Source organism: Battus philenor, unplaced genomic scaffold, assembly GCF_028537555.1.
Source record: "Battus philenor isolate CCGP_79_NKW_IND1 unplaced genomic scaffold, ilBatPhil1.0.hap1 SCAF_20, whole genome shotgun sequence".
Lineage (NCBI taxonomy): Eukaryota > Metazoa > Arthropoda > Insecta > Lepidoptera > Papilionidae > Battus > Battus philenor.
This window is the reverse complement of record NW_027181683.1, coordinates 7495083-7522822: the sequence shown is the minus strand read 5'-3', so window position 1 is coordinate 7522822 and position 27740 is coordinate 7495083. Positions and strand designations below refer to the sequence as shown.

The window sequence follows — 27740 nt, the reverse complement described above, 5'->3', positions numbered from 1 at the left end:
CACGTTTGAAAATGAAGTTAAAAGCTGAATAAATTAAATCAAATAATTTCTATTAATTATTATACTTTCATTATCCGTTTCCTTTACTATTTTTAATTGGCTAACTTTTTCGTAACGGTCTTTAGTTTATGAAAACGTTATTTTGGTAACTCTATGGTTAGTACTTACACATTTATTCTTTGTTTATTTTCCGACGGCATCCTTCAGAATAGGTATTATACTATGTTGTATTATTTTTTTTGTTTAAATTAAATAAAACCATGTGATTTTCATCAACACAATTATTTTCAAAGTTATCTTTACTAACAAAACCGTGTTTTATTGTATAATTGCGAAAATAACAATAATTAACCATAGTAATGAGAAATAAAACTCCCATGCCTTTAAAGAATTTTGCATATTTATCTTCGAAGTTGGGTAAGAAAATTTTGGTAATTATTATGTTAATGAATTTCATCATGATATTTTAGAATTTGTTACCTACCATATTAATGTACATTTCTTTTAAGTTTTTCTTACGTTTATAAATTAATAAAATTTGTGGGCATGCTCTTTCTAAAATTGAGAAGTATTTAATATTCAATTAGATAACTGGTAGTTTTTAAGTAAAGTTTAGATTTGGATTACAATGATATTACCAGAATTGTTTGGCAAAAATAAAGCGCTTTTATAAATTTATTTTTTTAACGTGATTATTGTAGACCAATGAAAAATAAGCAAGCTATGAAATAAAATGGTGATTATCGTAAGAAAGTGAAGATGGAAGAAGTTATTATATCTGTACAAAGATATACTAACATCTCTGGTAGTATCATTGCAATCCAAGTGTGAAATGTATTTAAAATAATAACCTATTATCCTAATAAATACTTCTCGTTTTTGGAAATAGAATGCCCACAAATTTTACTCACTTATGAACTTAAGAAAGTGTACAAAGTTGAAAAATAATTATGTATATTAACATAACAAAGTGGTTACAAATTCTAAAATATCATGTTGAATTATTAATAAAATATTAGTTAACAAAATTTACTTCCGCAACTCATTAGTTACTTCATTATTTAATGCTTAATACAATTTTCTATCTTCAACTAAATGAAAATATTAACTAGTGTTTATTTTCCTATTTAGTGAGTCATTACAATTTTGTTGACTTTAATATTGTTTCTATTTACAGATACAATTTGGTAATGAGAAAACAAGGTTCACAGTGTTCAAGTGATTTACTGTAGACATATGTTATTATTGTGTACTTTTGCAAAAAAAATATAAAAATGGATGAAAATTCAAGTGTTACATCCAGTATAGATTTAAGTAAAATAAATAATGATTTAAGCAATTTAATTTTGGATAATGAAAGTAGTAGATCTACAAACAAACTTGAAGATATGTCTGAGAAAGGTAACTTGAGTGAATTAATGAATACAGAGAGAAATGAATTAAGTTATTATGATTTTTATAAAGCAGTGGAAGAAAATTTAAACAAATTAGATGGTTATAACAAAGAACCCGCAAATAACGACACAAACCTAACAATGAGTAATTTGAATGATATAGTGAGTTGCAATGGTCATGTTCCTTTGCAAAATACAGAAGAAAGTGACTTTCTAAAAAATTGTATGATTGAGGTAGGGAACGGTGTATTGAGCAAACTAGGAATTGAAGATGGGACCCAATTAATAAATCCAAATGAAGCAATTACTGATGATATGACTTATGATGGTTGTATAACACTACAAAAACAAAGTAATAAAGTCTTTAAGGAATCAATGGTTGTTGCCCCAGATAACCCAGTTGAAAACACTATAAAGGAATTGAGGATAGAAGATTCAACAAAAATAATGAATACAGATATAAGTAAACTAACAAAAAATGTGGAAAACAGCAATGTCAGTGAGTTGCCAAATGAAGATTCGGGATTAACATCATATGAAGAATTATCGTAAGTTTTAGCAATATTATAACTGCATGTGAAAAGAATATATCATTTGGAAAATACCCTGAAAGTAATTTGATATAATGACATGATCTTTTCCAAAACAGGAACAATGAAAGGTTTTTATGTCACAGGGTAATAAAAATGTAGACTTTAGTGATACAAAATGTTGTTTAACATGAATTTTATTCTTGGCACCTTGAGATCTAAGGTGATAAGCCTCTTTTCCTGAGTGATTTCTCTAGCTATACCTTTCCATGAATACATTAATTCTTGCTTTTATTTTAATGTAGCAACATAATTTTCAATGATAAATATGTGATAAACAAGATCATATTAATTATGATAATTGCATTTATTAAAAATCTTGATTAGGCTATAACAATGTTAAGTAGAATTTTTGAATTTTTATGAATTCCTTGTTTAGATATCACAGAACTCTTTTTAAGTGTACTATAATTGGGGTACTACATAATATTTTTAAATGTATATGTGTTATAATTAAGATTTCTTTTCTTATATTTCTCTATTTATTATCAGCCAGAAAGCATTAATTAAATTTTATGATCAGGGTTTGGAGATGTACTGCTTCCACATGATGTAGGTTCAGTTCAGACTGACCCTAATCTTGATCTTTTTAAATGGAATTCACTCGTTTGCTAACTGTGGTTTTCAGGGTGTTGTTTTGAAATGTTAGAGAATTTCAATGTTAAGAGGGGCTTCCTCTGCCCCAGAGTTCTAAGCTGTGTGCCCAAACAAACTTTATTATTTATGTAAAAATCTACAATTTTATTGAGGACTAGTGCATGCCTGAGTCTTGCTTTGTCAAGATGCATTCCTAGATATTTAATGAGACAGCTTGTTAGGATGGATGGTTCCATTTAGCTTAACTGGTGGATAGTCTCTCAGTCTATTCAGCCAGTCTCTCTTAAAAACATGTCACATTTCAACTTTGCCTATATGTTTGTATGAATGCTGAGAAGGGATGCTGTACTTGGGTCTTTGTGACTTGAAAGTGTTGTTATGTCATCAGCATAAGTTACAGTCACAGTGTTGTTTGAATGAGGTAAGTCAGAAGTGAAGGCCATATATAGAATTGGACCCAACATTGAACTGTAAGGAACTTGAGCTTCTATGTTACATATTGATAACGATTTTTTTATGACCTGAAACATTTGATCCTCAAGATATGATATGTACGCAGCATTTGGTACACATAGCTTTAATTTGTACAAAAGACCCTGGTGCCACACACAATCAAATGCCTGTTGTATGTCTAGTAACACAGCAGAGCAGTACTATCCACTCCCAGATTATGGGAGCAAACTTATGTATGGGCCCATGCAAACTTACTTTTCTTGGAGATTTTCCCCATTTAGTGACCATTTTTATTATGATTTATTTCATAATAATGGGTAGTATGGCAATCTTAGTATGAAATTGAAAAGTATCGTAAGAAAGACTACTATTCCTTGGTAGGGTAGATTTTAGTTGCAACATGTTTTGTAACTTCTGCTAGTGTTCTCAACTTCAAGGGAAACGAGTTGTTGTACAGTCATGAGGATTTAATAGATTACTTCTACTGGATGTTTCAGATTTTGGATTATTAGGTTTAAACAATTCCTTCGGGAACTGTGAAAACAAATTTGCCTTGTCTGCTGGCTCTCTCGACCAATCGCCATTTGGTCGTCTTAGGGGAGGGACACGTTCTTTATGTCTCTATAGAGTTTTCGTCAATTTCCAGGAACAGTAATCATCAGCTTTGTGCAGAGATAACGTCAAGAGCTTATCCTGGATAGTTTTAACTTCAATATGTCTAAGCTTTTATTTCAGTAACTTCTGTGTTTTATTCAGTGCCCTATTGTCCCATTAATTTCTGCTTATTTAGCAATGTCGTCTAAGCTTTCTCTTTAGAGCAATCATCTTGAATATCTCCAAAAATATCTTTGTTTTAAATTTACGATTAAAAATCAGTGTGGATAACCATGCTGGGATGCATTGATAAGTTGGTATTTTTATCTATATAATATCTAAATGAATACTTATAGTCTTGTTATACAGAGTATTCAGTGTTTCTCCTCAGATGACAGTTGTGCTAACTGTACAGATAATGGAGATGTAGTTAGATGTCCCAACAAGGCGAGATTCCATCTTAGTGCATTTGAGCTCTGATATTCTCTTTGAAATGAAGAAGTCAATGGGGTCTTTATTAATTTGCGTCCTCTTATGATAAAGAGTCTTGAACCCCAATAAATGTTCTTGGTCCCTTCCTGAAATTGATCTTCTTCCAAATTTGCCGTCAGTAAAAATATTTTTATCAATGTTATGTTGAGGTTATAGTTAAGATAATTTTAACTTTTCAGGGACTACATAATCAATTTTGATTCCAGCAGTGCTTCAAATAAACAAAATGTTGTAATTCCGGTTACTGCACAAATATTTTCAAAAGATATCAAAGTTTTGTGGTTAAAAAGTACTTTGAGCTTTATCAAAAATGAAAAACAAAATATTTTGAAATATCCTAGGATACCATCATCAGAAAAAGGGTTTATAGAGGCCATAATACATCACAATTATGAAGCAGATATTGACACTGACTTCAAGGCTGTTTATTTATCAATACGAGAAGCTATGACAATATTTAAAAATAAATATGAATTTTTATTGAAAACACTTGCGAAAAATAAAAATACAGTGTAAGCATATATTTTTTAATTGAGATTATTAATTATGTTTATGCTTTTATTTTTTGTTACGAGTGATTATATTAGAATTATTCATCATCATCATCTTTATGTTAGGTGATAAATGCCTAATGCGAGGCATAGGCCTCCCCCGAAGACCCCAGATGATGGGTCAGAATTCTCAGAATCTTGAATATGTTATCAGTCCACTTAGTAATGGCCTACCCACATCATCATAATTATGTCCTATTTTTGGTGCAGAGCACACTTGCATTGAATTGTATATATTTTAAAACTACTGCTTATAAATTGTGAGAGAAAATAGCATTTCCCTGGAAACAAATCCTAAAAGATATGAGACATCAACCAATACATACTAATGTTGGTTTTCTCATTTATTCTTTGGGAAAATTATAAAACATTTACATGCATGAGATGATTAACCATGTCTATGATTCATTGCATATTTCATGACCAAAATTTATATCTAATTAATTTATTAATATTTAGAAAAAGGTATTAGAATTTTAAAAATATGTACATAATCATTATTTCAATCTCTAAATATTGTAACTTACTTTTTCAAAGAGATTTGTTTCTGGATTGTATTTCACAGGCAGCTGGTCCTGGAAAAAGTTCCAAGGAATAGTGATGTAAAATTTAAAATGTGAGTATTATTTACTTATATTTGTGTTAGCAGTGCGCTAGCCCGTAGAGAAATATAAAACATATTTTTTGAAAGGAAAATCTAAAATTTGATACTTTTGGACTAAATTTTATGAAACCTTGAGATCTACCTCATTATTTAAAAAAAAAAACAAATGTGGAAGTAGTAATATTTTACATAGAAAATTAGGCATATCTTTCTTAGCTCTTGTTTTAAACTATACACTTTTTTAATTAAATGAAATATAGTGTAATCACTAGAATACTTAATGATCTAAACTTAAACTGCAGCGTTTGATGTGTTGCTCATCTATAATAAGTCCGAAGACCTTTCTTTCCCACTACATGTAAATATCCTACATGGGATACCCGACCGCTGCGTGCGTAACAAAAAGGTTATATCCTATCTCTATTACTTTTTATATCTTTTACTTTTTATATCGACGTTTGAAGGCCTAAGCATTTTGGAACTTAATAGCAAAAAGGGTTTTACATCCGATTAGCTCATACTAGCCACTTGACTGTTTCTGACAAAAATGCTTGCATATTCCATACGTATTTGATAATATACTATAAATTCTCGATATGGCATATACATGGGATATGCAAGTTCCCCCATGGGAACTACGCCGCCTCCCGGCACAACACTGCTTCCTACGAAGTACGGTTGCAAACTACGGTATACTACGGCGTACTCCTATAGAATCATGGAATCCCTTGGTGTTCTTTCTAATGCTGCCTTAAGTTATATTCTTTGTTGCCACGTAATATATTTAAACAATTGCAATCTACTACACATTTCTACTAGATGTGTTTAAAAGTCATTTAATTAAAATTTTAAATCTCTCATTTCGTCCCGTGTGCGTAGGACATTACTACGTCCCGGTTTCTTTTGTGATTAGAAGCTCTGATACGATACGAAGAGAAAGAAACAATTTTTTGAAAATTATTTTATTCAAATTATTATTCACAAGGATTATTTGCAGTGACCACTTGAGTGCGTCGTTGAAAGTATGCCAGAAGAACCCATTTTGATAGAAACTAGAATCAGCTTGAGTTCCTTCATTATGGCATTCTTCAATATAAAGCTATAAGAGTTCCAAACGCGGCCTGATCTAAGAAGAGCGGACAATACTATATTCGAAAGTGGATGGGTGCTGTTAGCCGTTTTGGCTTTTACAGCTTCATCGGACTCAGGGCTCGCGGATCCGAAATCCGCGAGCTAATAAACTAAAAAAAAATCTACGTCAGATGCTTCACCTGACGTATTGCATGTTTATGTCATTTTTACATTATACATAATACTGTAGTAGAGCAATTCATTCCTAAGCTTTATTATAACCTAAAAATCCTTCATACTACAATTAAGTTTTTGTTTAGTAAAGTTTGTAAATTTGTTTTATGACATAGATTACGATCAGATACAGTATTTTTGTGAAAGGTTTTTTATATTCCCAATGTACATCGTCATTTTTTTAAATTTACTTGCGTTGTTACACACAAACCAGATTATCATATTATATTCTCTCTCTCCCTCTCCGAAGTGCACTTTTGCAATACTGTCTGATTATATTAACAAATTTAACAATTTGTCTAATGTAATATTAATATTATATTGAGATAAATATAACTTTTCTTGTTTATGCAGTCCTCACGTTAACAAAGAGTCGTCAAAACTGAGTGAAAAAAGGCTCAAGAAAAGAAATAAGATGATAGTTGAGAAAGTTGCAGTTGTTGATGCCGCTCCAGTGCCCTTTATAATGGATGCCTTGGAAAAAATATTGTCTTTTTTAGACGACAGCATGAGCGCTAGCGTCATATTTAAAAATTTGCCTCCAAAACAATGGAAATTCCTGATGAACATTAAAGTCATTGTAAAAATGAGACGGTTACTAGTAAATGAACTTCCAGCGAAAGTTAATAAGCTATTGGATTGTATAGGCACACACAAAGATTATGGCTTCAATTTGGTACTTCTTAATTGTAAATTTATTAAAAGTAAAAGGGAAAGGTGAGTAAAAAGGCTTAACATCCTTTTGTAATCACCATTATTGCACATCATCTCATTTTCATTTGTAATTAGTCACGCTTACAACAAAACGGCAATTATTTACCAAAGCTTTATCTAACATTGTACAAATATAAACATGTTTACTTGTTGTAGGCACATACGGCCGTGGACATAATTGTCTTTTACTAAACGTTAATAAGTAAAAAAATAATAATAAAAAGAATCTCATAGTAATAATAAAACTATTAATTAACTATAAATAAATCACGTAAATTAATAAAACATTTCGTAAATTCATCCAATCGTGTTCATCATAAACAAATTTTAAATAACAAACGCACTATGTTGGTTTTGACAAAATTAATTTATTTTGCCTTTAAAAAATTCTTAGAACACATTGAATCTTCTCTATTTTTCCTCAAATTTTGATCATCAATCAAAATTTAAAAACTTTACTTTTAAAAAATTGGACGACTATTTTGTAGATTTATACAGCCTTAAAGTGAATATACGAATATTCAAAGAATTAGTTACCCGGCATTTTTTGGTACATAAAAAAACACACAGTAGTTAAAACTGATTGTGTTTAAGACGTTTCTGAATTTTCAAATGTGCCAAAACTACGAGCTATCCACAAGCTTTGTAAAGCGGTGACTGCGGAATTATAACATCAACTTTGATAATAATACAGTGAGTTAAACTTATGTAAAAAAGTTTATTTACAACTATGGCTTAAAAAACTTTAAAGCAACTACTTTTCTTAAATGTAAAGTAACGTATAATAAATAATACACGTTAACCTAAATGAAACAACACCCGAATCATTTGTGTGCTTGTGCTTATTTGAATCTGGATATATTTCACTGTGGGAATAGTTAAAAATTGGCTATGGTTTAGATCAGAGGTTCCCAGTTTTTTTTTTCCTTATAGATCTCTTTCAAAATTTAGCTGGTTCCTGTGGACCCCTGCTGCTTCATTTGTATCATTTTATAGGTTTTTAGAAATAAGTTGCTGTGCTTCTAAAAAACTATCTGCATACACTGAAAGGCGAAGTCAAGGCAACATTTTGGTTCTTCATAAATTCTTTGGACCACCGCTTATTAATTTTAAACTAACATTTAATTTGTCACGCCTGCTTAGACTCCGTCGAGTTCCACGTAGACCACCTGGATCGCTTTGGGAACTTAGGGTATAGACAAATAACATTGTTCACTCTATTCAATGTTTAATATTTGTATTTATTTACAGGAGTGTCAGTTTAATGAAGACCCCGAAATTTTCGCCGATCACTAAACCTGATGAGATCGAGTAAGTATCTTTGGATTGTTAAAGTATCTTTTTTTTTGGAAATTTATGCCCATTCATAAAATCCTTTCGATATTAAGTTAATATTTTATCTTTAGATAAATGTGCCTCCGAATGTCATGTCTATGATTTGGTACAATGTTTTTTAAAAACGAAGAAATCAAATTTTTTAATAAAAATTTGATTTCTTCTGGATTTGTCTGTTTATGCTCTGTAGGCGTTTACTGGTGGTGTATATTGTCTGTAGACATCAAAAGCACTCTTTTGTCAATAGACGATGTTTGTGCCGCAAAGCATCAATTTAAAATGATTGTTGATGATAATTTTATTACTAGGGGGACCGGAAAGTAATGTCACTTTCTTAAGTTAAATTCACACGACTACATTTTTAACTAGTTTTTTTTTCTAATCAACAATATATTCACTTTCGTTATCAACAACCTTATGTCATTTCGTATATAAATTTTCAATGCCGGTGCGGTAAATACCAGTCGCTTTTTCTGTACAATATGTCGACAGACACGACATTACTTTCCGGTCCCCCTAATATAATGGTCCTGCAATAACTGCAATGAATCGACAACTGTAAATATTAAATTTCTATGGCAATACTGATTACAATGCTAAAGACCAATGTCTTTATGATACTTTTTTTTTAAGAATATTTTCTTAAGAAAAATGAGTCGTAAAAATGTTTTTTTAGTAATTTATCTAGTAATTTCATTAATCAACACTCTTAAACACAATATAAATACTAATTTAACAATCACAGCTTTTTATCAAAGTCATTGACGTCACTTTCATCATCACTTATTCTAATAATTTAAATAATTCTAAATGATTCCAGACCATCTAATAATCTATCTTATTGACTGTTTTCTTCTATATGCACTACACGACAATACAACTAAGAAAGGAAACAAAATAAATAATAAAATAAGCAGATTATCTTGACGTAGTGATGACTCATTAAATTTTATTTAAATATTGTTGACAAGTGAAGTCATTTCTTCGTTCCAAAATTCAAATGATTTTTTTTAAATTACCTTTCGATTTCATTATGAATTAAAAATCACAAAAAATACATTCAACTTGAAATTAACAGGTTGAATGCCACGCCAATTTTACCAAAATTGTCCGTGGCGCCACGATGAAATTTCCATCTAGTGATACATATAATGTTGAAATATACAATAGATAATTTAAAAATATAAATATATTTGACAAATTAATTTCGGTGAGGGTCGCCGGTGACCCCCGTAGCGCTAGAGCTCGATTTCGCGCGATTGTCAATTATCTCAAATTACGTCTTCGCATTGTTCAATAACACTGCTACAATTTTATTTGTTAGCATAAAACGCGAAACAGCGGAAGTTGAAAGGAAACTAGCCCATCGCTACTGAGCCTCTGATTTACGATAGAGTTTGCGATGTCCGCTATAGGGAAAACACGTGACACGCATATCAGTCCCTAGGCCTTCGATAGTTGCTGACCCGAAGTCTTGTAGCTTTATAGTTCACCATTACGCAAAACTTTGAAGTGGTATAGAAAATTAGCAATGGAACTATTACTGAATGTACTGAATGTACATATATTCATATGTGTATGGCAAATTCTACAATATTATTTAAAGGAGTATCAAGGAAAGATATTTAATTTTCCAAATTCAGAATGAAAGTCCCAATGTATTTAACAAAATGTCGTTATCATGAAGCTGAAGGTAGCTGAAAAAATACGACACGACCTGAATTAAAAGCAATGCCGGGAAAAGCTCGAACGTTACGAGGATTTTGCTAAATTTGTTATTAAAAAAATTCAAAAGAGCTAGGAAGAATAATTACAGACAACTGTTCCAAAAAGTGGTGCCATATTGGAAAGACTGTGCCGGTTAACCCTTCCTTTTTTAGAATATTTTAATACGACACATCGTAACGTGCGCGCATAATAAATGTTAAATGTATAAAAATAAAAAAACTATTTTCAAACGTTTTATACTGCATCCATTTCTTTGCACCATCACATCAACGATGATTATAATAAGAAATTACAAGTGTTGTCTTTTGTCTAACTTTCTTATGTTTTTTCAATTTGGGCATGCCGACCACCGGCGACCCCCGCGATATTCAACCTGTTAAGGACCTAGAAATAACATTAGCGATGATTTAGAGGTACCATTGTCCAGTGTTTCGGGGTTGCTATTTTATAAGTAGTTCAAAGTTATCGTAAAATCTCTATTTAGTTCATTTTTTATTTATTAAAAATGAAACTAAGAAAATTAACCTTTGATTTTCGCTTGGTATTCAGGGACCAAAATGAAGGAACATCTTTACAGAAGCAAAAAGAGCCTACGCTTGAAGACCATAACCCAAGTAATAAGCTGTTGTGTGCAATCTCGAAGCCTCTTACAGATACCTCTTCTAGGTAACAAATATCAATATCATAATTCATACAATATGTAATTTTACTGTAACTTTAATTACATTTTGAATAAATTCTTTAGAATCACTGTGAACAAAAACCTATTCTTTCTTACATAAGACACACAAAACAAATTTTTATATCTCTTGATTCTCCTCGGTTAGACGAAAACGAAATGAAAATTAAAATCATTTGGATCCCATCCAATTGTTTTTAAACATTAAAATACTGTGCGTCACTAAAAAAAGGTGACATTAGTTAATATTTATAAAAACAGTACAGGCCGCTTCAAATGGTATTATTTTATTATTTAATACAGTATTGTGGGATTCTTTCTAGGACATTGGAGGTAATAACGATACGAAGTCTGAAGTAGAAGTGTGTATATTCATTAGAGTTTGGCCGTATTTATATCGATGTAAATGAATAATTTTGTAATATATAAAAATTTTATTGGACTCCTCCGAAACGGCTCGACCGATTTTCGTGAATCTTAGCGTGCATATCGGCCAGGGTGGAGAATCGGCCAACATCTATTTTTCATCTCCCTAAATGTTAAGGGTGGTCCACCCCTACGTTTTTTTTAGACAATTTTTTTTTTGATACACAATAACCCTAAATTTTCACCACTCTACGATCAACCCTTATTTTTTATTTGTTAATAACATACACGGCAAAACAAAGTTTGCGGGATCAGCTGGTATTATATAAATGGCTTAAAAAATGTTTAATAAATCACGTTAAGTTTTCGTCACAGGCGCAATATGAGCAGGCAAATGATGTCTCAGTGCTGTTAACAAAGATTTCAGCAGCAATCAATACCCCGTCGTTAGCTATTCGCACGTGATTTTGATTGTAAAGTACGAACCTACTAAAAACAAAGTAGCTTTTGTTCTGAGAACAAACATTATATTTATACTACAACAATATTACAGAGAGTTGAAAATACAAAACTCCTCAAAGATTAGCTAGTCACTGTACAGCAGTGTTTTCTAACGTGCTTACATCCCACATGGGGGCAATTTTATTGCTATGGGGGCAATTCGAAAATGGACTCACCCACCCCTTCTCTTCGGGGCAATTTAAAATCTATGCTATACTTCGCTGCTAAAATAAAAAGCAAATTTTTGAATAATCGCATTAAATATTAATTTTCTTTATACGTTTTGAAATTTTACTTACCTATTCGTTAACGATTTGCTATGGATTTTTTCCTTAAACCTATCATTTAAGTTTCTTAGGTGAACAGTTAAATTTATTTTAAAAATTATTTGTTACATAGAGGGGGTGGGGTGGCATAGAAATTTTTATAGATGCTAAAGTTCCAAAAAGGTTGGGAAACACCGCTGTAAACGATCACCTATTTGGAACAATATACCTCCCTTTTCAAAATTAATTAATACTTCTACCAAATATGTTATAAAAATATATTTATTTGATTAAATTTTATTATAAAAAACTCAAAGGAGTGTATGTTTGATGCGCCTGAACAAAATATTCATAATGAAAAATATTAAATTTCGTGTAACACTAAATATTCATGCATAGTTTTTAAGAAAATATTTCTTTCAGTGAATCGTCCATGGATGAGACATCCACCAAGTCAACTAACACGAGCTGTGAACGAAGGTATTTCAGTTTCCATTGTTTTTAACTACAATTAATTAATATTTATAAAATAGTAAATATTGCCTTGCTGATTATCCTAACTTAATATATCACCCGAGAGTAATAAAAAGAAGAGGATGCGCTTACACAACAATAACGAATTGAACCATTTAAAGAACTACACAGCATTTAGTACCTACCAACTGCCGGGCTTAGGTAACGGGATATGTTGCAAAAAAATAAAACATTTCAATTAATTGAAATTAAACACAATATTATTGACAGAAGCCACACCACACACACACACCACAGCGTGTAAAAGATTCTTATACATTTGTTGACGACCAGTACAATCATCTATCCCTTACATTTAGAAGTGTTGGGAAGCGCTTTGTTAACTCCATTTGGTGAATATAGTATAATAGTAGCCATGTGTATGTGTATTTAGTTACCTTAAATCCTACCGCTATAGGATTAGGAATAGATTATGTACATGATACCTTGTCGTAATACAGTCCTTTAACGAGCACGGAAAATGAAGAAATTAACCATTAAAAATATATGTACTGAGAAATAGGAATTAGTCGATTTTAGTTTTAAGTATATGTTTTAAAATATATATATATATAAACGGTAATCATATGTATATATATATATATATATATATATATATATGATTACCGTTTATTAAATATATTCACTGTTCATCTTGCTTGACTTCTTTTATGGTGTTTTAGAATATATAATTTTTACATAATTTCTTTTATTTTTAGTATATCGCCTTCTGCGGAGAGGACTGATAGTGGTTTGGAGGAGAATGTCACTACTGAAAATCAGTCACCTTCCATAACCACTAAATCCTGTCACAGCAGCGATGAACCTAAGTACGAGATTACTTTAATAACGCGTGTATTTGAATTAAAATGTTATAAACAGGTTGTCACATAAATCAAGCAGAGAGTGGAGGCGACGGTGTGTTATTGTGATGTTACAGGTGGTGGTTATATCCAGAAAATTAATAAAAAAAGCCTGTACCGTGGTGAAAAATGGTTTCTTGAAGTTGGTAAATAGGTTTGCTCCCTTCTGATATTACGCCTAGCGGCACCACGCCAAGAGATAATGGCAAACTACCTTTAAAATATTTCTCAGCCACTAGGGAATTACCCGGCCTCGACGTAGAGGTCGTCTAGTTAATCACAGGGGACAGACGCCAACTCTCGATCATATTAGATAAAAATGTTCCTGGACTCTTTTCTGACGCTTCTTCTTTCAGCGCTATCGCATGAAAGTTTTTTGTTTTTAAGAAAGACAGTAATATTTAATATACATGGAATAGATTTTTAAAATAAATTTTCTGTAGCAAGCTCCTCTAATATTAAACGTAATCGGTATCTATACCGGCTTTCGGTATGCGCGCGTCGAAACGGTAAAGAGGGAGGGACCGCTCCGTTGCGTCAGTCCGACTACAACGTTCACGATGGCGCTTATATTCAATATCCTCGCTCTCCACATTCCCGCGCTTTACTAATATGGGGTTTCGGTGACACTATATGTGCCCATTTACATAACGTTTAATAATGGTATACCCTTAACTTAATGGATTTGTAAATAAATAATATTTTTTTATATTTTTAGCTCACCAGTAGAGAAGACAGCTCCGAGTTGCGTGCAAGAAAATGCCACCGCTGTAGTCAAAGAACAAGCCTGCAACATTGTGAATTCATATCACAGCAGTATTGAAAGAATGTATGATAACAACATCTTGTTAAAATATATGCTAAACACCAGTTTTGTTCACACATTGTTTACACACTCAGTAATTGCAAATGAGCTAGCTGTGCTCTTAAGTAAGGTCGTCTATCCACCTAGTGTACCTTGCAGTGTTTCTCTTGCAGATCCTTAATATGGTTAACACGTTCACTGCGGGCCCAATTTTGAAGAACTTTCAGCTGGTGCGGCTGAGGTCGAATCAGCCTCAAGCTGAACTTCCTAGTAGTGCGGTTGAGGCCTTATCTGCCTCATGTTTCGGTTGAGTGTAAACAGCCGCCGCACTAGAGAGAAAACACGAGTTTTACGCGCCGTACCAGTACAAAGTCTACCATGAGGCTGAATCAGCCTCGAGCCGCAGTGAACGTGTTAAAGAACACGTTTATTTAATGGTATATGACAGTATATGGGTTTGGCCAAAAGGTGATCCAATTAACTTCCCTAATTTGTAACATATAAATATATTTTGTGCCCCATCTTTTATGAATATACCAAGCGTTTACAAGGGAAGATCCACTTATTAATTGTATTATTACTTTTTTGTACCAGTTAGCTGGTTTTTCATAAACGACTGTAATAACCATAAGAAATAAACACCCACTGTACTACTGAACAAACAAAATCACGAATGCAGGTCTGAACAGGCAATAATCGCGCGCCGCCAGGTGAAGCGCGGCATAATTTAAGCGCCGCCTCACAGGAAACAAAATGAAAATCGGCCCCGGCGTGAACTTGTTAAATACATAATCTAATATCTGGGCTATCATTACGTTGAATAAAATTTGAAATTCAATAAGAAAAACATTCACTTTATTTATGTCATTATTATGAATATTTGTGTTCATACGTTTGTCTAAACTTATCTTTTAGAGAACCTAGAACAAAACTGAAAACAACTATACAGTTTCAACCCGGTGGGCAGCCGGAATCTCCAAATGAACGAAACGAAATCGAGTCAATCGAACCTTCGACTTCGATGACCATGAACACTCCACCAAATCAACAACACTGTTTCCGCGGCAGAAGTCTAGACAGACGGACTGATTCCATGAAAAGTAAACTCGTTGAAGGGTTGTCAGTGCCTCTTGAATGTGAAAAGGCAAAGCGGTGAGTAATTACAAATTACTTTACAACCCACATTCAGTTCTTTTTCAGAGAAATTTAGACGGGTGTACATGCGACTACCATTTTAAAAGATTTGCGAGTAACAATTGAAATTTTTAGTTTTTTGTTAACAACGTACACAAACGAGATTATTCACGCGAGACAGTTACAATATGCTTCACGGCCCAAAGTAAATAAAAATAGCTAGGATCAATATTTTACTAACTTTATTTTTCGTTTTGAATTTTTCCCTAAATTCATTAAAACTAAGGCAGGTAATGCCAAATAATATATACAGAACAAATAATACAGACAAAGAAATTTAATTATTACATTATCCATACCTTTTGCGAAGGATTTTCCGACCTGTATATTACGCCAAATTATGGAATCAATAATAACATTGCATAATTCTGTGTCGTAATTTTATCCAGGACCTATTTACTTAGCGCTATCTCATTTTTAATGCGTGCGTAATTGAGAATGGTTAAAAATTTTTATACAAGATGGGCCAATCACAGTAGCCCTGCGGTCCGTAGGTTGTGTATAGTTGTAAAAAAGGGTTGAAAAGTATTTTCCTTAAAGGCAAGTAAGACAGGATAATAATACCTGCATGTGCGAAAGAGACGAAAAACTATACTCGTTTCGGCGCAGGTAGGAACTCGGAAATAAGCGCCTTTCGTCAATTTATGTATTAGTAAATTATTATTTGACGTCATCTGAGGCTGTGCTTGCACTTGTTACACATATGTCGGATTTTAAAATTCACTTCGTGCAAAGACACGAATATTTAAATGTTTCCAAAATGGTAAGTAAGTTTTTTGTAAATAAATAACACTAATGTTTTACATGTTTTGATTTAATTAAGATACAAGATCTTAAACCTGTCTTGCGCAGCTTTTGTTTATTTTTCTGTACATATATAATCGTCATCGATCATCTGTTTTCTTACAGAACAAGGTTATTAATACTAAATAGGGTTAACTTTAAATGGTTAAAATTATTAAAATAAGGGGTAGGCTGACCAAAAAATATCTCTAAAAGCATTTTTGTGTATGTTCTCGCATGTTGTATATATACAGTATGTTACCCATATTTAACATGATTATTTTTATACTTTATATAGGTATATGCTTGTAAAGATGTATATTTATCGTAATTAAACAGTATTTTTAAACACTATTTTTGGAATTAATTTTAAATTTTATGTCATCGGGTAATTGGATGAAAGGAGTAATGTACTTTATTGTATGATGTCTGTATAGGTTACTATATTGTGATATCTTGAACGGTTGTTAAACTTTTAAGTGTTCGTGTTATTTACTTAATACTTATTTACTCTGCTGCGTTAAAAGAAACTTTGTGTTATGTGCATATTCTATAATTAAAATTGAGTTTGTCAGGATTTAGTAAGATTTTACAAAAGTGAAACGTTTCTTTTCTGCGGATCTATTGTTTTTAAGATACGTAGTGGATGGTTTTAAATAAATTTCCACCATTTCCTGCTCAAGCCATAAGCTGTAATGGACTCGCCTACTGCGGGTACTATACTGTACTATATTAGTGTTTGAAAGGGTATTTTATATTATCTTAATTTATCACAAATATAACTAATATTTAGTTTCCGATTAATATGACTATCACATAAAAAAACGACAAACTTTATAATTTTTTGTTAAATTAAATATTATTTTACATTTAGAATGATGCAGTTAATGGGTTGGAACGGCGGAGGCCTGGGCACGAGAGGTGAAGGCATCACAGAACCGATCATGCCTGCCCTCGGTATCGTAAGTTGATTTCGATTTTTGTTTTTGCGTTACAAATGCTTTTCTTACAAACAAGTATAATGTTATTAAGTATGAGTCATAGAAAATAATTATAATTCTGAATGTTATATCAACAAATTATTTAAAACAATTTTTTTCTTGGTAATTCTCTGAAAACGAACGAATGAAAGTAACCGATATATCCCAGCGAATTGGCAAGTTGAATAGGCAGGCCACATAGTGCGGCGCAGAACAGATGATCACTAATGCCTTAAGGATCTGGAGTGGAGACCATGTGGTTCAATGCTACACAATTAACCTGTCATGCAAACAAGCCCCTCCAAGGCTCCGTTATCTGTATATGTTGCCTTCAAGTCGTCATGGTCTCAATAAAATGTTAAACCACCCACGAGGTGGACACACCTTGTTAAAGCCGTAGAATAACGCTGTATGCAGGCAACACTCCAACGGTCCTTTTAAAAACCTTTGCAGGAAGCTTATGTCAAGCAGCGGACGTCTTGTGTCTGAAATGTGATAATGATGGTCACTAAAACAAAAGTATATACTTGTTTCAATGAAGCTTTGAGGTTTTAAAATTTGTACTAGCACATTGTGTGGTATCAGGTGTATCTCCACATATGTTTAATTATTATTATAATAATATATGAATTAATATATACATATATAAATTGCATTTTATAAACTTTTTTATTTGATGGATAATAAATGAAATGTAACATAGCCTTTAATTATTCAATTTTCAGGTAAGTGGAGCAGGCTTGGGACATAATAACTATGCGCCAAATAACTTCATGAATGTCCCACCATATCCAGGATCAGTTTATTCTGGCGATATATTTGATGAAATGTCTGTAAGTAATTATGATTTTCTATGTCCCCACTTGTATCTATTAATTATACATTTATATACTTTTTTACGATTACAATCAATCAAATCTCTGGTACAACTTACGGTCATCCTTATTTGGACGATGTTATTTTTGTTTTTAAATGAATATATATATATAAATAGCAGCAGGTTGCTCGGTCTAGCTTGGTTTTTGTTTTTGAATGACAAACTGAGACAGTATATTTTGTATTGCGCTCCAAGAAAACGGCGATACGATTGTTACATGACGTAGTGATAAGTGATCATTAGCTGAGTTACTTGCTACGTCACTATCATTAAAATAAAACTGGGGAATGAATCCCGACTTCAAGTGTGCAGGATATTTAGATTAGAATTTATTAAAAATTTGGGGTAACCCTACAGTGATTACTGATGCATGTCTTAAGAATGTCAGAAAAGCCCAGTAAGGTAGAGATTAGAATCAAAATTAGTTCTTACCTAGACGTCCTTCAACTTCAAAAAGGGTCTTTGATCTGAAAAGAACCCTCAGTCTAGTTAGTCGAGTTTATTTTGTGACAGCTTTCACAAATATTTTTAAAACGGAAGTTAGGGCAATTCATACCCAAGCTCCACTCATAAATTCTTGACACTTTTATAAGATTTTTTTGAAGTTTATTATAAACTAAGGACAAAGGGAAAAAAAACTAAGGTGTTAGAAACACAAGAGTTACTAATATTATGTAGCATAGAGGAAGGTGTAATAAGGTTGTCTTTTTATTTAGTGCTAATCATATGTGCACCCCTATTTTTGTTATGTCTTTTACTGTTACTTGTTGCTGCTGTTGCTTGCAAGTAAGATAGACTAAGTTTATATAATTATTGACAACCTTGTCTGGTCTCTGAGCCACTGCATACGGCACTGCGCTCATCCTGTGTCGATGTTAGCCTTACTCAAGTCCACTCGACTCCTCGAGAATTCCTAGCAGACCCTTGATGTGACCGGCGATCTGCAGGAGGCACCTCGGTGATCCGAGATAAATAGCCCTGTCGGGTGCTACTCCCTTACACCTAAAGTGCACAGATGTTTTCTTTAGGGGTTACGGACAGCAATACCGGTCATGGTCTTTTTAACAAACACCTCTTTGTCAAAAACAACATGCCCAATCAAGAACCCTGGTACCAGACACAGTCGGGGTCGCAACAGCCGGATCAGGGTATTAGAGAGTTGGCAGCTTATGGTAGCCTCTTCTGCTTGTGGGCACTCCTCAACTGCTCCGCTCGTTTATGAGAAATCTGACCTTGTCAATTAGTGCCAGTGGGATGTGGGACACCAGGCCTTAAACGATTACGCTGGAGCCTCCCCTGGTATTGACAAACTATAGTCACAATAATTATTTAAAAAAAAATGTATCTTTTACGTCTCTAGTAGTGTAGTTTTAATCAAAGATTGCAACGACGATCGTATTCAGTAAAATCGTTTATGATAAACCAGATTTCGTGTCCTAATAAAATGATCATTCTTACAGTTTGTAGACCCATGGACGAAGTCGTGGAGAATAAAGCAAGACACTGAAACACGCTTGTACATTTTAAGTAACTTGTTAGATTTCGTCTCGTCGTATGAACGCCATAAAGTGTTAACGTTCCACGTACCGCTGGTTAGTAGCGAGATCAACTTTCTTTACCCGGTCATAAGAAGCCTGAATGAGGGAACTTTTGTAGCACTGGAGACAAACTATGAAAGGACCATGTTTTATAAAATACAAAACGCCATGATGGGTACTACTGAGATACAGCTTGCGGCTACTATTTTAACAGGCGGAAGGTAAGGATTAGTTGATTTCATTAAAACATTTTTAAAATAGTTGTTCCAATTTTCTAATTTTTATTTAAGCGACAAAATTTAAGATCTTATATAAAAAAATAGCATCACGCGCTTAATAAAAACATAAAATTTCCTCTAAACTCCTAAATTCCGTCTTTAAAAATTTGAAACAATCGGTAATGAGTCTGAGTGTACGAATAAATAACATAGTTCAAAAATAATGTTGATATATATATCTTAGACCTAACTGTTCTTAGTTTTGAATCTAAAATAAATAGCATTCAAGTGTTTTAATTCATTTAATAAGAGCGACTGTTGAGTTTCGGCCCGACTTTTCTCGGCAGATCATCATTTCGGGCCAGTGGTAGCTTACCATTTTTTATCTTGAAATAATTGACTGTTAAAAAGTGTAAATGCCTTCTTAAATAAAGATAATTTGAACCACCATATTAACTATTACAAATATGTCATACAATGTTCTGCATTAACTCGAACGACTGTAGTATGGCAGGAATCATTCGTGAATAACTAATGAGATAATATTGATTGTAGATTTTCTCACAAGTAAATCACTTAACAACGTGGCGCATACTCATGGTTATTGTGCAAATCCATAGCTGTGCAATGTGCCTTGATGTAAATATCAATGTACAAAAATATTTATTGCACACATGATAGCAAAATAATTACCCGATTTGTTAAAATTATAATACATTTTCATGTGATGGTAATTGGATATAAAACCATATTTGAAAGGAAACTTAAAACTTGGCGGGATTATCAAAACATTTTTATGGATTTTTTTAAATGGTACTATGGTAACGAGGGTACAGTTATTTATATAGACATACATGTTATGGTAACAGTTATTTTCATTTTCTCTTCAATATCATCAAACAGTAGAGAGAGAAAAGGTGAAATTATATACAGAAAATTAAAAGAAGAGATTATATTAGAGACTACCTTTAATTTGTGTGTGTTGCAACATATCAAGAAAGTTTTTGGCGCTTACTAGTTGTAAACTTCATAATTATTCAGTGAATTATCTGTCATTATTTTGCTCTGCAACGATAGTCATTATTTTGCAAAAATGTATATATTGCTTGCCTTTTCAATTAGTTTTAACCATTAGCACGTAGCAAAACCAAAGTATTTTATATAATATTAAAGTTATTGGGCTAAGTAGGCCGAAGACATAGTCAAGCAGGACCAGTCATCATAGAGATCTCCGACTCCATCAAAGCTGCGCCTTTGTTGTTTGAAACAAAAGGTCTGCGCCTGCGTCACCGGTGCGTGCGCGTGCCCACTGCACTACGTCGGCACACTAGGCTCGCCCGTCGGCTCCGCTCGCCCATAAAATCTTACACCAATTATTCATCCAGACATCACATTAGCGCATCTACGACCCCCACAAAGCTAATGCCTTACAGTGCGAGTCTATTGGTTGATATAATAATGATGAACAGTTAATTTATATTATACAATTTCTTGTATAATATGGATGTTAATTAATAATTAATTGTATGAAATAACATTTATAATTTCTTTTAACATTCATAAATAATTTTCTTTTCAGAGAAATTCAGTTATCAAAAGTGTATGAAGATAATGGGAATATGGTCACAGAGGTGGAGTATTACGATTGTCCCCGAAAATGCCTGTCAGTCGAGGTCTATATGATAGGATTAAGATCCATTAAGGACTATGTGTTCTACTCAAGCAAATCTTTCAGGAGTTTTGCTTTCAGACATATGATGTTACAGGAAATACTGGAATTTGTTGAGAGTGATGAGATTGCTATATACTACGACTTCGTAGGTTCTCTGCACAAGAAACAATTGAGATTTTTATATGTTTTTTTTGAAAACCTTAATATCAGACAAAGGGAGAAAGCTTTAACGCCACATGAAGATCTGGTTACAGAACAAATTTATAATAAATTGGGAGACTATTATCTTAACCTGGATATTATCTCACACCACAAGTGAGTAATAAAATGATAATTTTAAAGTCAGTTAATAATGCAAGTATAATATAATAAATGGCAAAACCTTTCCTAAAGTGAATTGGTAGCTTTTATAAGAAAAAAAAGCTTAACTTAGTTTTTAATAATGTCTCATTTTTCTTTACAAAAATTAATCTTTGTAAAATTGTTACGGAATAAGTAGAAATAAACTAATGAATGAAAAAAATATTAACAATTTAAGTACTTTTTGAACTTTTATATCTCAATATATGGATAGGGTTGCAGTGTGCAGTATCAAAGTTACAAATGGGTTAATGACGATCAACAAGTTAATTCTCAAACCATGTACAGTCATTTTTGAAAATTACAGTGACCGTAAAAACAAGGTTGTTATCTTACACTTATCAAATGATTTCCACCTAGCAGGTTAAAACTGCCTTATGTCACATACATCTTTAAACAGAAATAGAAAGTTTTCATATATTTACATTGCCTTCTAGTCGGTTTACCAATAAATAAGCTATTGTTTTCATGCTAGTAATTCCTTTTATTACAGGCAAATAAAACTTCAAAAAAAATATCGTAACAAAAGGGACTACAAAAAGCGAGTTTCATCGAATAATACTTACATTAAAAAAGACGTTTGGGCTAATAATGAAATCAAGCAATGTATAACAAAAAATGTTGCAGTTCAATGTATTGAAGCAGAATTTAGACAATATCAGATTCTAAAGATGAGAGAAGACGGTACTAAAAAAGCTAAAGATCGCCAAAAAGATGTATTACAAGATATAAAAGAAAAGAACAAACAAAAAGAAAATAAAGAATGTAAAAATGAAGATATTAAAAAACCTGATTCGGAAAAAGAAGCTGAAGGTCTAAAAAAAGATATTGAGGGTTTGCAAGCATCCATTGCAAAAGTGGACTGTATATGTAAAACAGACAAAAATAAATGTAAGATAAACGAATTAAAAATATTTAGAGAGATTTATTTAAAATCAACGAATGAACAGGAAATAATTACTGTAAATTCAGTAAGATTTATACAAAAGTTGATTTCGGATGCAATAGATGCTTGTGATAATTTTTTACCTTTGCTACAATGTCATGGGATTGTAGATGATAAATTATTCTATAGCTGTTACAATGAGGAAACTTATTCTTGGATTAAGACTGTTATTGGTGACAAGTTCATAATCACAGATAGTGCTATGCAGTCGGGGAGTTCACACAGGCTACAAATGAAAATAAAATCTTTCATAGATTATGACACTGCAAAAATATTAAATACAGTGAAGTTGTATAATCCTGAATTAGATCTAAGTGGTTGGACGGTGGAGAAGAAAATAATTTCTATTGATTTTATCTTAATAGACATTGAGGTGGACAGTGTTTCATATAATTTTATAAGCCAATGTAACTTTTCTTTATTTATGGGGATTGATAGGGCTCAATTTAGTGTTATTTGGAATTAAGTTTTTATTTTAAATTAATTGCCACATTTTATTCAAATTCACATCATCATCATTTTAACTGCCAATCAGCTGGGCTATATCTGTTACTTTCGTTTAGCTACACATCTGTTTATTCCTGATTCAATCTTTAAAATGTATCACTCAAAAATATAATTTTCTGTCTGTACAATGATTTTGTGAATTTTGATGGTTTTAATATATTTATACTTTTTAACAGAATTTCTAACAAATCAAATGTAATTAAAATGATGACATAATTTTTGTAACTTTTATGATAATAAATATATTAGAAAATTGTAGCAGAAGGGGTCCGTAAGTCCTATGTTAGACTTAAATAATAAATAGTTTGGCATATTAAAGACAATAGACATAATAGAATAAAACAGAGAGAATGGACAGAATATGAAACATTATTTTTTTAACTTGTATATCTTTATTAAATAAACTCATAAGAATGTTGAAGTATGTTCTAGTTTAGAATTTAAACGTCTTGGGGCTGACATGATTGATGATGAGTTTGAAACTTACTTATCTATTTATTATGTTATTTAACTGATTAACAATCAATCCCACCGAATAGTTTTTAGAATAGGTATTAACCATAAGATATAATAATAAAAATTCATATCAGAAAATCTTGTAGAAAATAAAATTACAAAATAAGATTGCGTGTTGCGAGCGATTGTTATGTCGAGCAAAGAACTTATGTAATTCCTTCCGATGCATATTTTCCTCCGAAATTCCTAAATAATAAATTTTGGAGGATATATTGAAAATGGCAGACTGCATTTTGATGTGTAAAGGCATAGACCATAGATTGTTGATTTATATAATAGGGAGATCTTGATAATTTTATATATTATTTCTTGGAATAACTATTTTTTAAGAATCACCGATGCTATAAACCAAAAAATAACTATAATTTCAATTTATGAAATGCATTTTTTGAGGTTATTAGCTTAGATTAGTACAGTAGTATTCTTCTAGCAGAGTCATCATATAATCCGAAAAACATTTGTTGGATAGATATATCTCCGAAACGAGATTTTAGCGACAGACAGCAGATTAAAAAGATGTTTTATAGGGAATAATTATAATCATATATAATATTTTGTTTTTACTAACCCGTTTTTATTCGTAAATTGAAATGAATATCTTTATTCATAGCACTGATTTAAGCTAAAGTAAATCATTATTTATACAATTTTTCTGTAAAATGGTCATTAGAGGTTGATGTTTCTGTCGAACAAAAGTTTATTGACAAAATGTCCGAGATAATATCGAAAAATAGAGCCTAGTTTACATGTTTATTAAAGTTTTGTATTGCATATATAAGCGTGTATGATATAATGTTCGTAACGGAAATAAGTTTATAGTCTGATGTTTTCGGATTATCTTGCGCGCAAGCAGGTTTTTATTTGCCCTTACATATTCGTATTCTGGGTTTTGTTGATGCAGAAGTTCTTTCCACATTAGGCTAATACTTTAACTTTAGAAAAAGATGCATCGTAATAATCAAATTTTAGAGAGATTAATATTCTAATTTCGATGAATTATAAACAATGATGAATGAAAACAATTTGGAAAGTGAGTTTGTAATTGGTTTCCTTGGATATATACATACAAAAATCTGCATAATGTCGATCATTAGAAGTATGAAGGGCTCGAAATATTTGCCTTTTATTAGATAAGGGTTAAGAATAATGTAGTAAATATACAGTTCTAATTTTAATAATTAAGTATTTACTGTGTTTTACCGCGATCAGCCAATAAGTACATCGTGAGATCATTCAACATATTTACAAAAAGAGTGTGTATGTATTTTAGTAAATACTAAACATTGTTATGGGATGAAAAATATATTTATGTATTTTCAACTAACATAATTAAATTTACAACGAAACAATGTATTATTAGCTAGTAGTTTTTATACCATTCACAGTAATTATCATAATTCGGTCCGTAAACTTTGGTTACGAAAATATCTTTAGTGTTAAGCAATCTAATTTTTTAAGTGTAGTCCCCATTAATGCAAATGGATATTTTTCCGTTAGCCGGCCGCAAATGTGAACCAAATTACTTCGCATGCGTTTATAATAAGTATTTTTGGGGAAAAACTATTTAGCTTATAATTAATTAATACGTAAACTTAACCCTTAAATGCATAATGATGTAAAACTGCAACATACCACTTAAACGTAAAATGAATACTACACTTAAGAATAAATGCATAGTGTTGTATATCTGCAACATAAGTTTTTTTTTTTAAACGTAAGTATAAAAAAATATTATATACATTTTTTTCTATTTTTCCCTGCATTTTATGTGTACTTATCAGCAAGATATTTTTTAAAAAAAGTATAAATAAAAGTCGTGCATTTAAGGGTTAATGATTTGTTCAATTTACAGAAAAAAGACTAAATTCTAGCAAAATTTCAAATTTTCGATTTTTTCTTTTACATAATATAAGGCTTAAGAAAATAGAACACGTGACCACAACCAACATTCCTTTTATGATTGTAGGAAATTTGAAAAAAATATTGCATTCGTCCGACTAACGGAAAAGTACTTACGAGGCCCCTCGCCCACGCCCACTGCACGGTCGCTAGCTGTGAGCACTTGCCCTCGATCGAAGATTCTCTCCCGTCGCGATGCAGTAGCGCGTTGCAAATGCGGCTAACTAAACTAGTTAACGCGCGAGACAGCGTGGCCACAATAAGTAGCCGTGGGCGAAGTGCCTAATATTTGTTCAAATAATTAGTGAAATTATCTTTGTGTGGTATTTTTGGTGTGTCTTTTATAATCATGTGTGAATTGCGAAGATGAATTTAGATTTCCTATCTTAAGCGCATCGATAGTGAAACTTCTCTTGCTCTCCTATTCTTTTTGTGATAGTTTTAATAGATGTGTGATGTGCCATTATTTCATAGTTAATAGAATCTTAGTAAATTTTTTTTATGTAATATTACTAGATGTCGTTTTTACGAAGTGAATAGTGCAAATTATTTTTAACTTTGAATAATAGTATAAATTATAAGCAATATTTGTTTCATTTTTGACCTAAAAAGCCATCACAGCTTGAATGTGTAGTATATTGTTTGATATATTAGGTCATTTGTTTGATATAGTGGTATATCAGTTGTTGCTATAGTTCTACTGAAGCCCTGGTATACTGGAAAGGCGCGGCTAGGTGGGGGCCGAGAGAAAAGCAGCATGAATGTCGCAACGCAGTTTAATAGAACTATAGCAAAAGAGCAGTTGTAGAATGAAATTTACGACAGGTCGTGGGTTCGATCCCCGAGGTACAGTCTTATATAATTCACAGTATTAATTACACGGAATCACTAGCACTCACAAGTTGCCATAGTATGTGCAGCAGTGTCCTCTATGTATAATACCACGCTGCGATCGCCAACCCGCCTGTCAAGCATGGCAATTATGGTATATCACCCCACAGCTGATACAGACGGCAGCCGCGTAGAGGATATGGTTGGTGCGGCATTCTGTGTTATGATTATAGATGTAAAAAAGCCGATTTAAAACGTTTAAAACCAAAAGTGGCGGTTTTAAACCCCAAATCAATCTTTTAAAACGGTTTAAAACTCGCCTACTAAAATATAAGAACAGTGTTTTTACACATCATTACCAACAATACTTGGTCTTGTGTTAGTTACCTATGCAGTTTATACCTATGTAGGTAAGTATATTACATATAAAGTACTATAATTATAAAGAAACAATATTACATATAATAGATTAAAATATGTACCTAAATCATAAAGAAAATGTGGATAGGAGTTTTGACCTTTATTTCGAAATAGTTAAGGTCTACTCAAAGGTCTCTTGACGTCTCTCCGTCTGAGAAGTGCAAGTGTGTGAGTTTGGTTTTAAACCGAATGAAACTGATTGATAAATCTTTTCAAAATAACCAATATAGTTAACTAGGTAATAGTTTTTCAACTTAGCTAGGTAATATCTACGCTTGGAATAGATAACGTGTTTATATTTGTGAAAACATAGTCGTCAACACTAAAGGTTTAAAATCGAAAAAAATGGGTTTTTTCGGTTTTAAACGGTTTTTTTGGTTTTAAACCGATTGGTTTAATTCGTTTTAAACCGGCCTTACATCTATAGTTATGATCTAAGCCGCACTGTTGCACTGTAAAGTACTCGAGTTGGGCAACTTCTGCACTGTACATCAGACAGCTGCTGGCATTAGCGGAAGGGACTGGGCCAGTGGGACAGCTCAGTCCTTTACTGTGATGAGCGACTCGCATTCCGCCCTCCAAAGTGTCGCAAGATCTGTCACCCTCCATCATAAAAAATATACTTTGTTTTAATTACATTACGAAGCAG

The 27740-nt window shown here is 32.2% G+C and overlaps 1 protein-coding gene across 8 annotated transcripts; it reads left to right on the top strand.

Moving 5' to 3' along the window:
* Positions 1-1209: 1209 nt before the first annotated feature.
* On the top strand, positions 1210-26425 carry LOC137922676 (uncharacterized). Of its 8 annotated transcripts, none has more exons than XM_068765694.1 (15): positions 1210-1942; positions 4300-4632; positions 5237-5287; positions 6935-7297; positions 8546-8605; positions 10907-11023; positions 12593-12649; positions 13402-13512; positions 14264-14374; positions 15266-15502; positions 17202-17289; positions 18033-18140; positions 19645-19943; positions 21520-21927; positions 22466-26425. In XM_068765694.1, the coding sequence occupies exons 1-15, from the start codon at positions 1275-1277 to the stop codon at positions 23382-23384; spliced, it is 3930 nt and encodes a 1309-aa protein (XP_068621795.1). In that variant the 5' UTR covers positions 1210-1274; the 3' UTR covers positions 23385-26425. The 8 variants fall into 8 exon arrangements, with proteins under 8 accessions (XP_068621795.1, XP_068621796.1, XP_068621797.1 ...); XM_068765699.1 differs by lacking the exon at positions 1210-1942 and adding an exon at positions 2983-3002; XM_068765695.1 differs by lacking the exon at positions 10907-11023.
* The last annotated feature ends 1315 nt before the right edge of the window (positions 26426-27740 follow it).

Excerpts from the sequence above, each read along its gene's own strand:
- LOC137922676 (XM_068765694.1), top strand. The coding sequence starts at position 1,275 with ATGGATGAAAATTCAAGTGTTACATCCAGTATAGATTTAAGTAAAATA. Across the intron at positions 5,288-6,934 it reads AGTGATGTAAAATTTAAAAT|TCCTCACGTTAACAAAGAGT; the intron begins GTGAGTATTATT and ends TTGTTTATGCAG. Across the intron at positions 13,513-14,263 it reads CACAGCAGCGATGAACCTAA|CTCACCAGTAGAGAAGACAG; the intron begins GTACGAGATTAC and ends TTATATTTTTAG.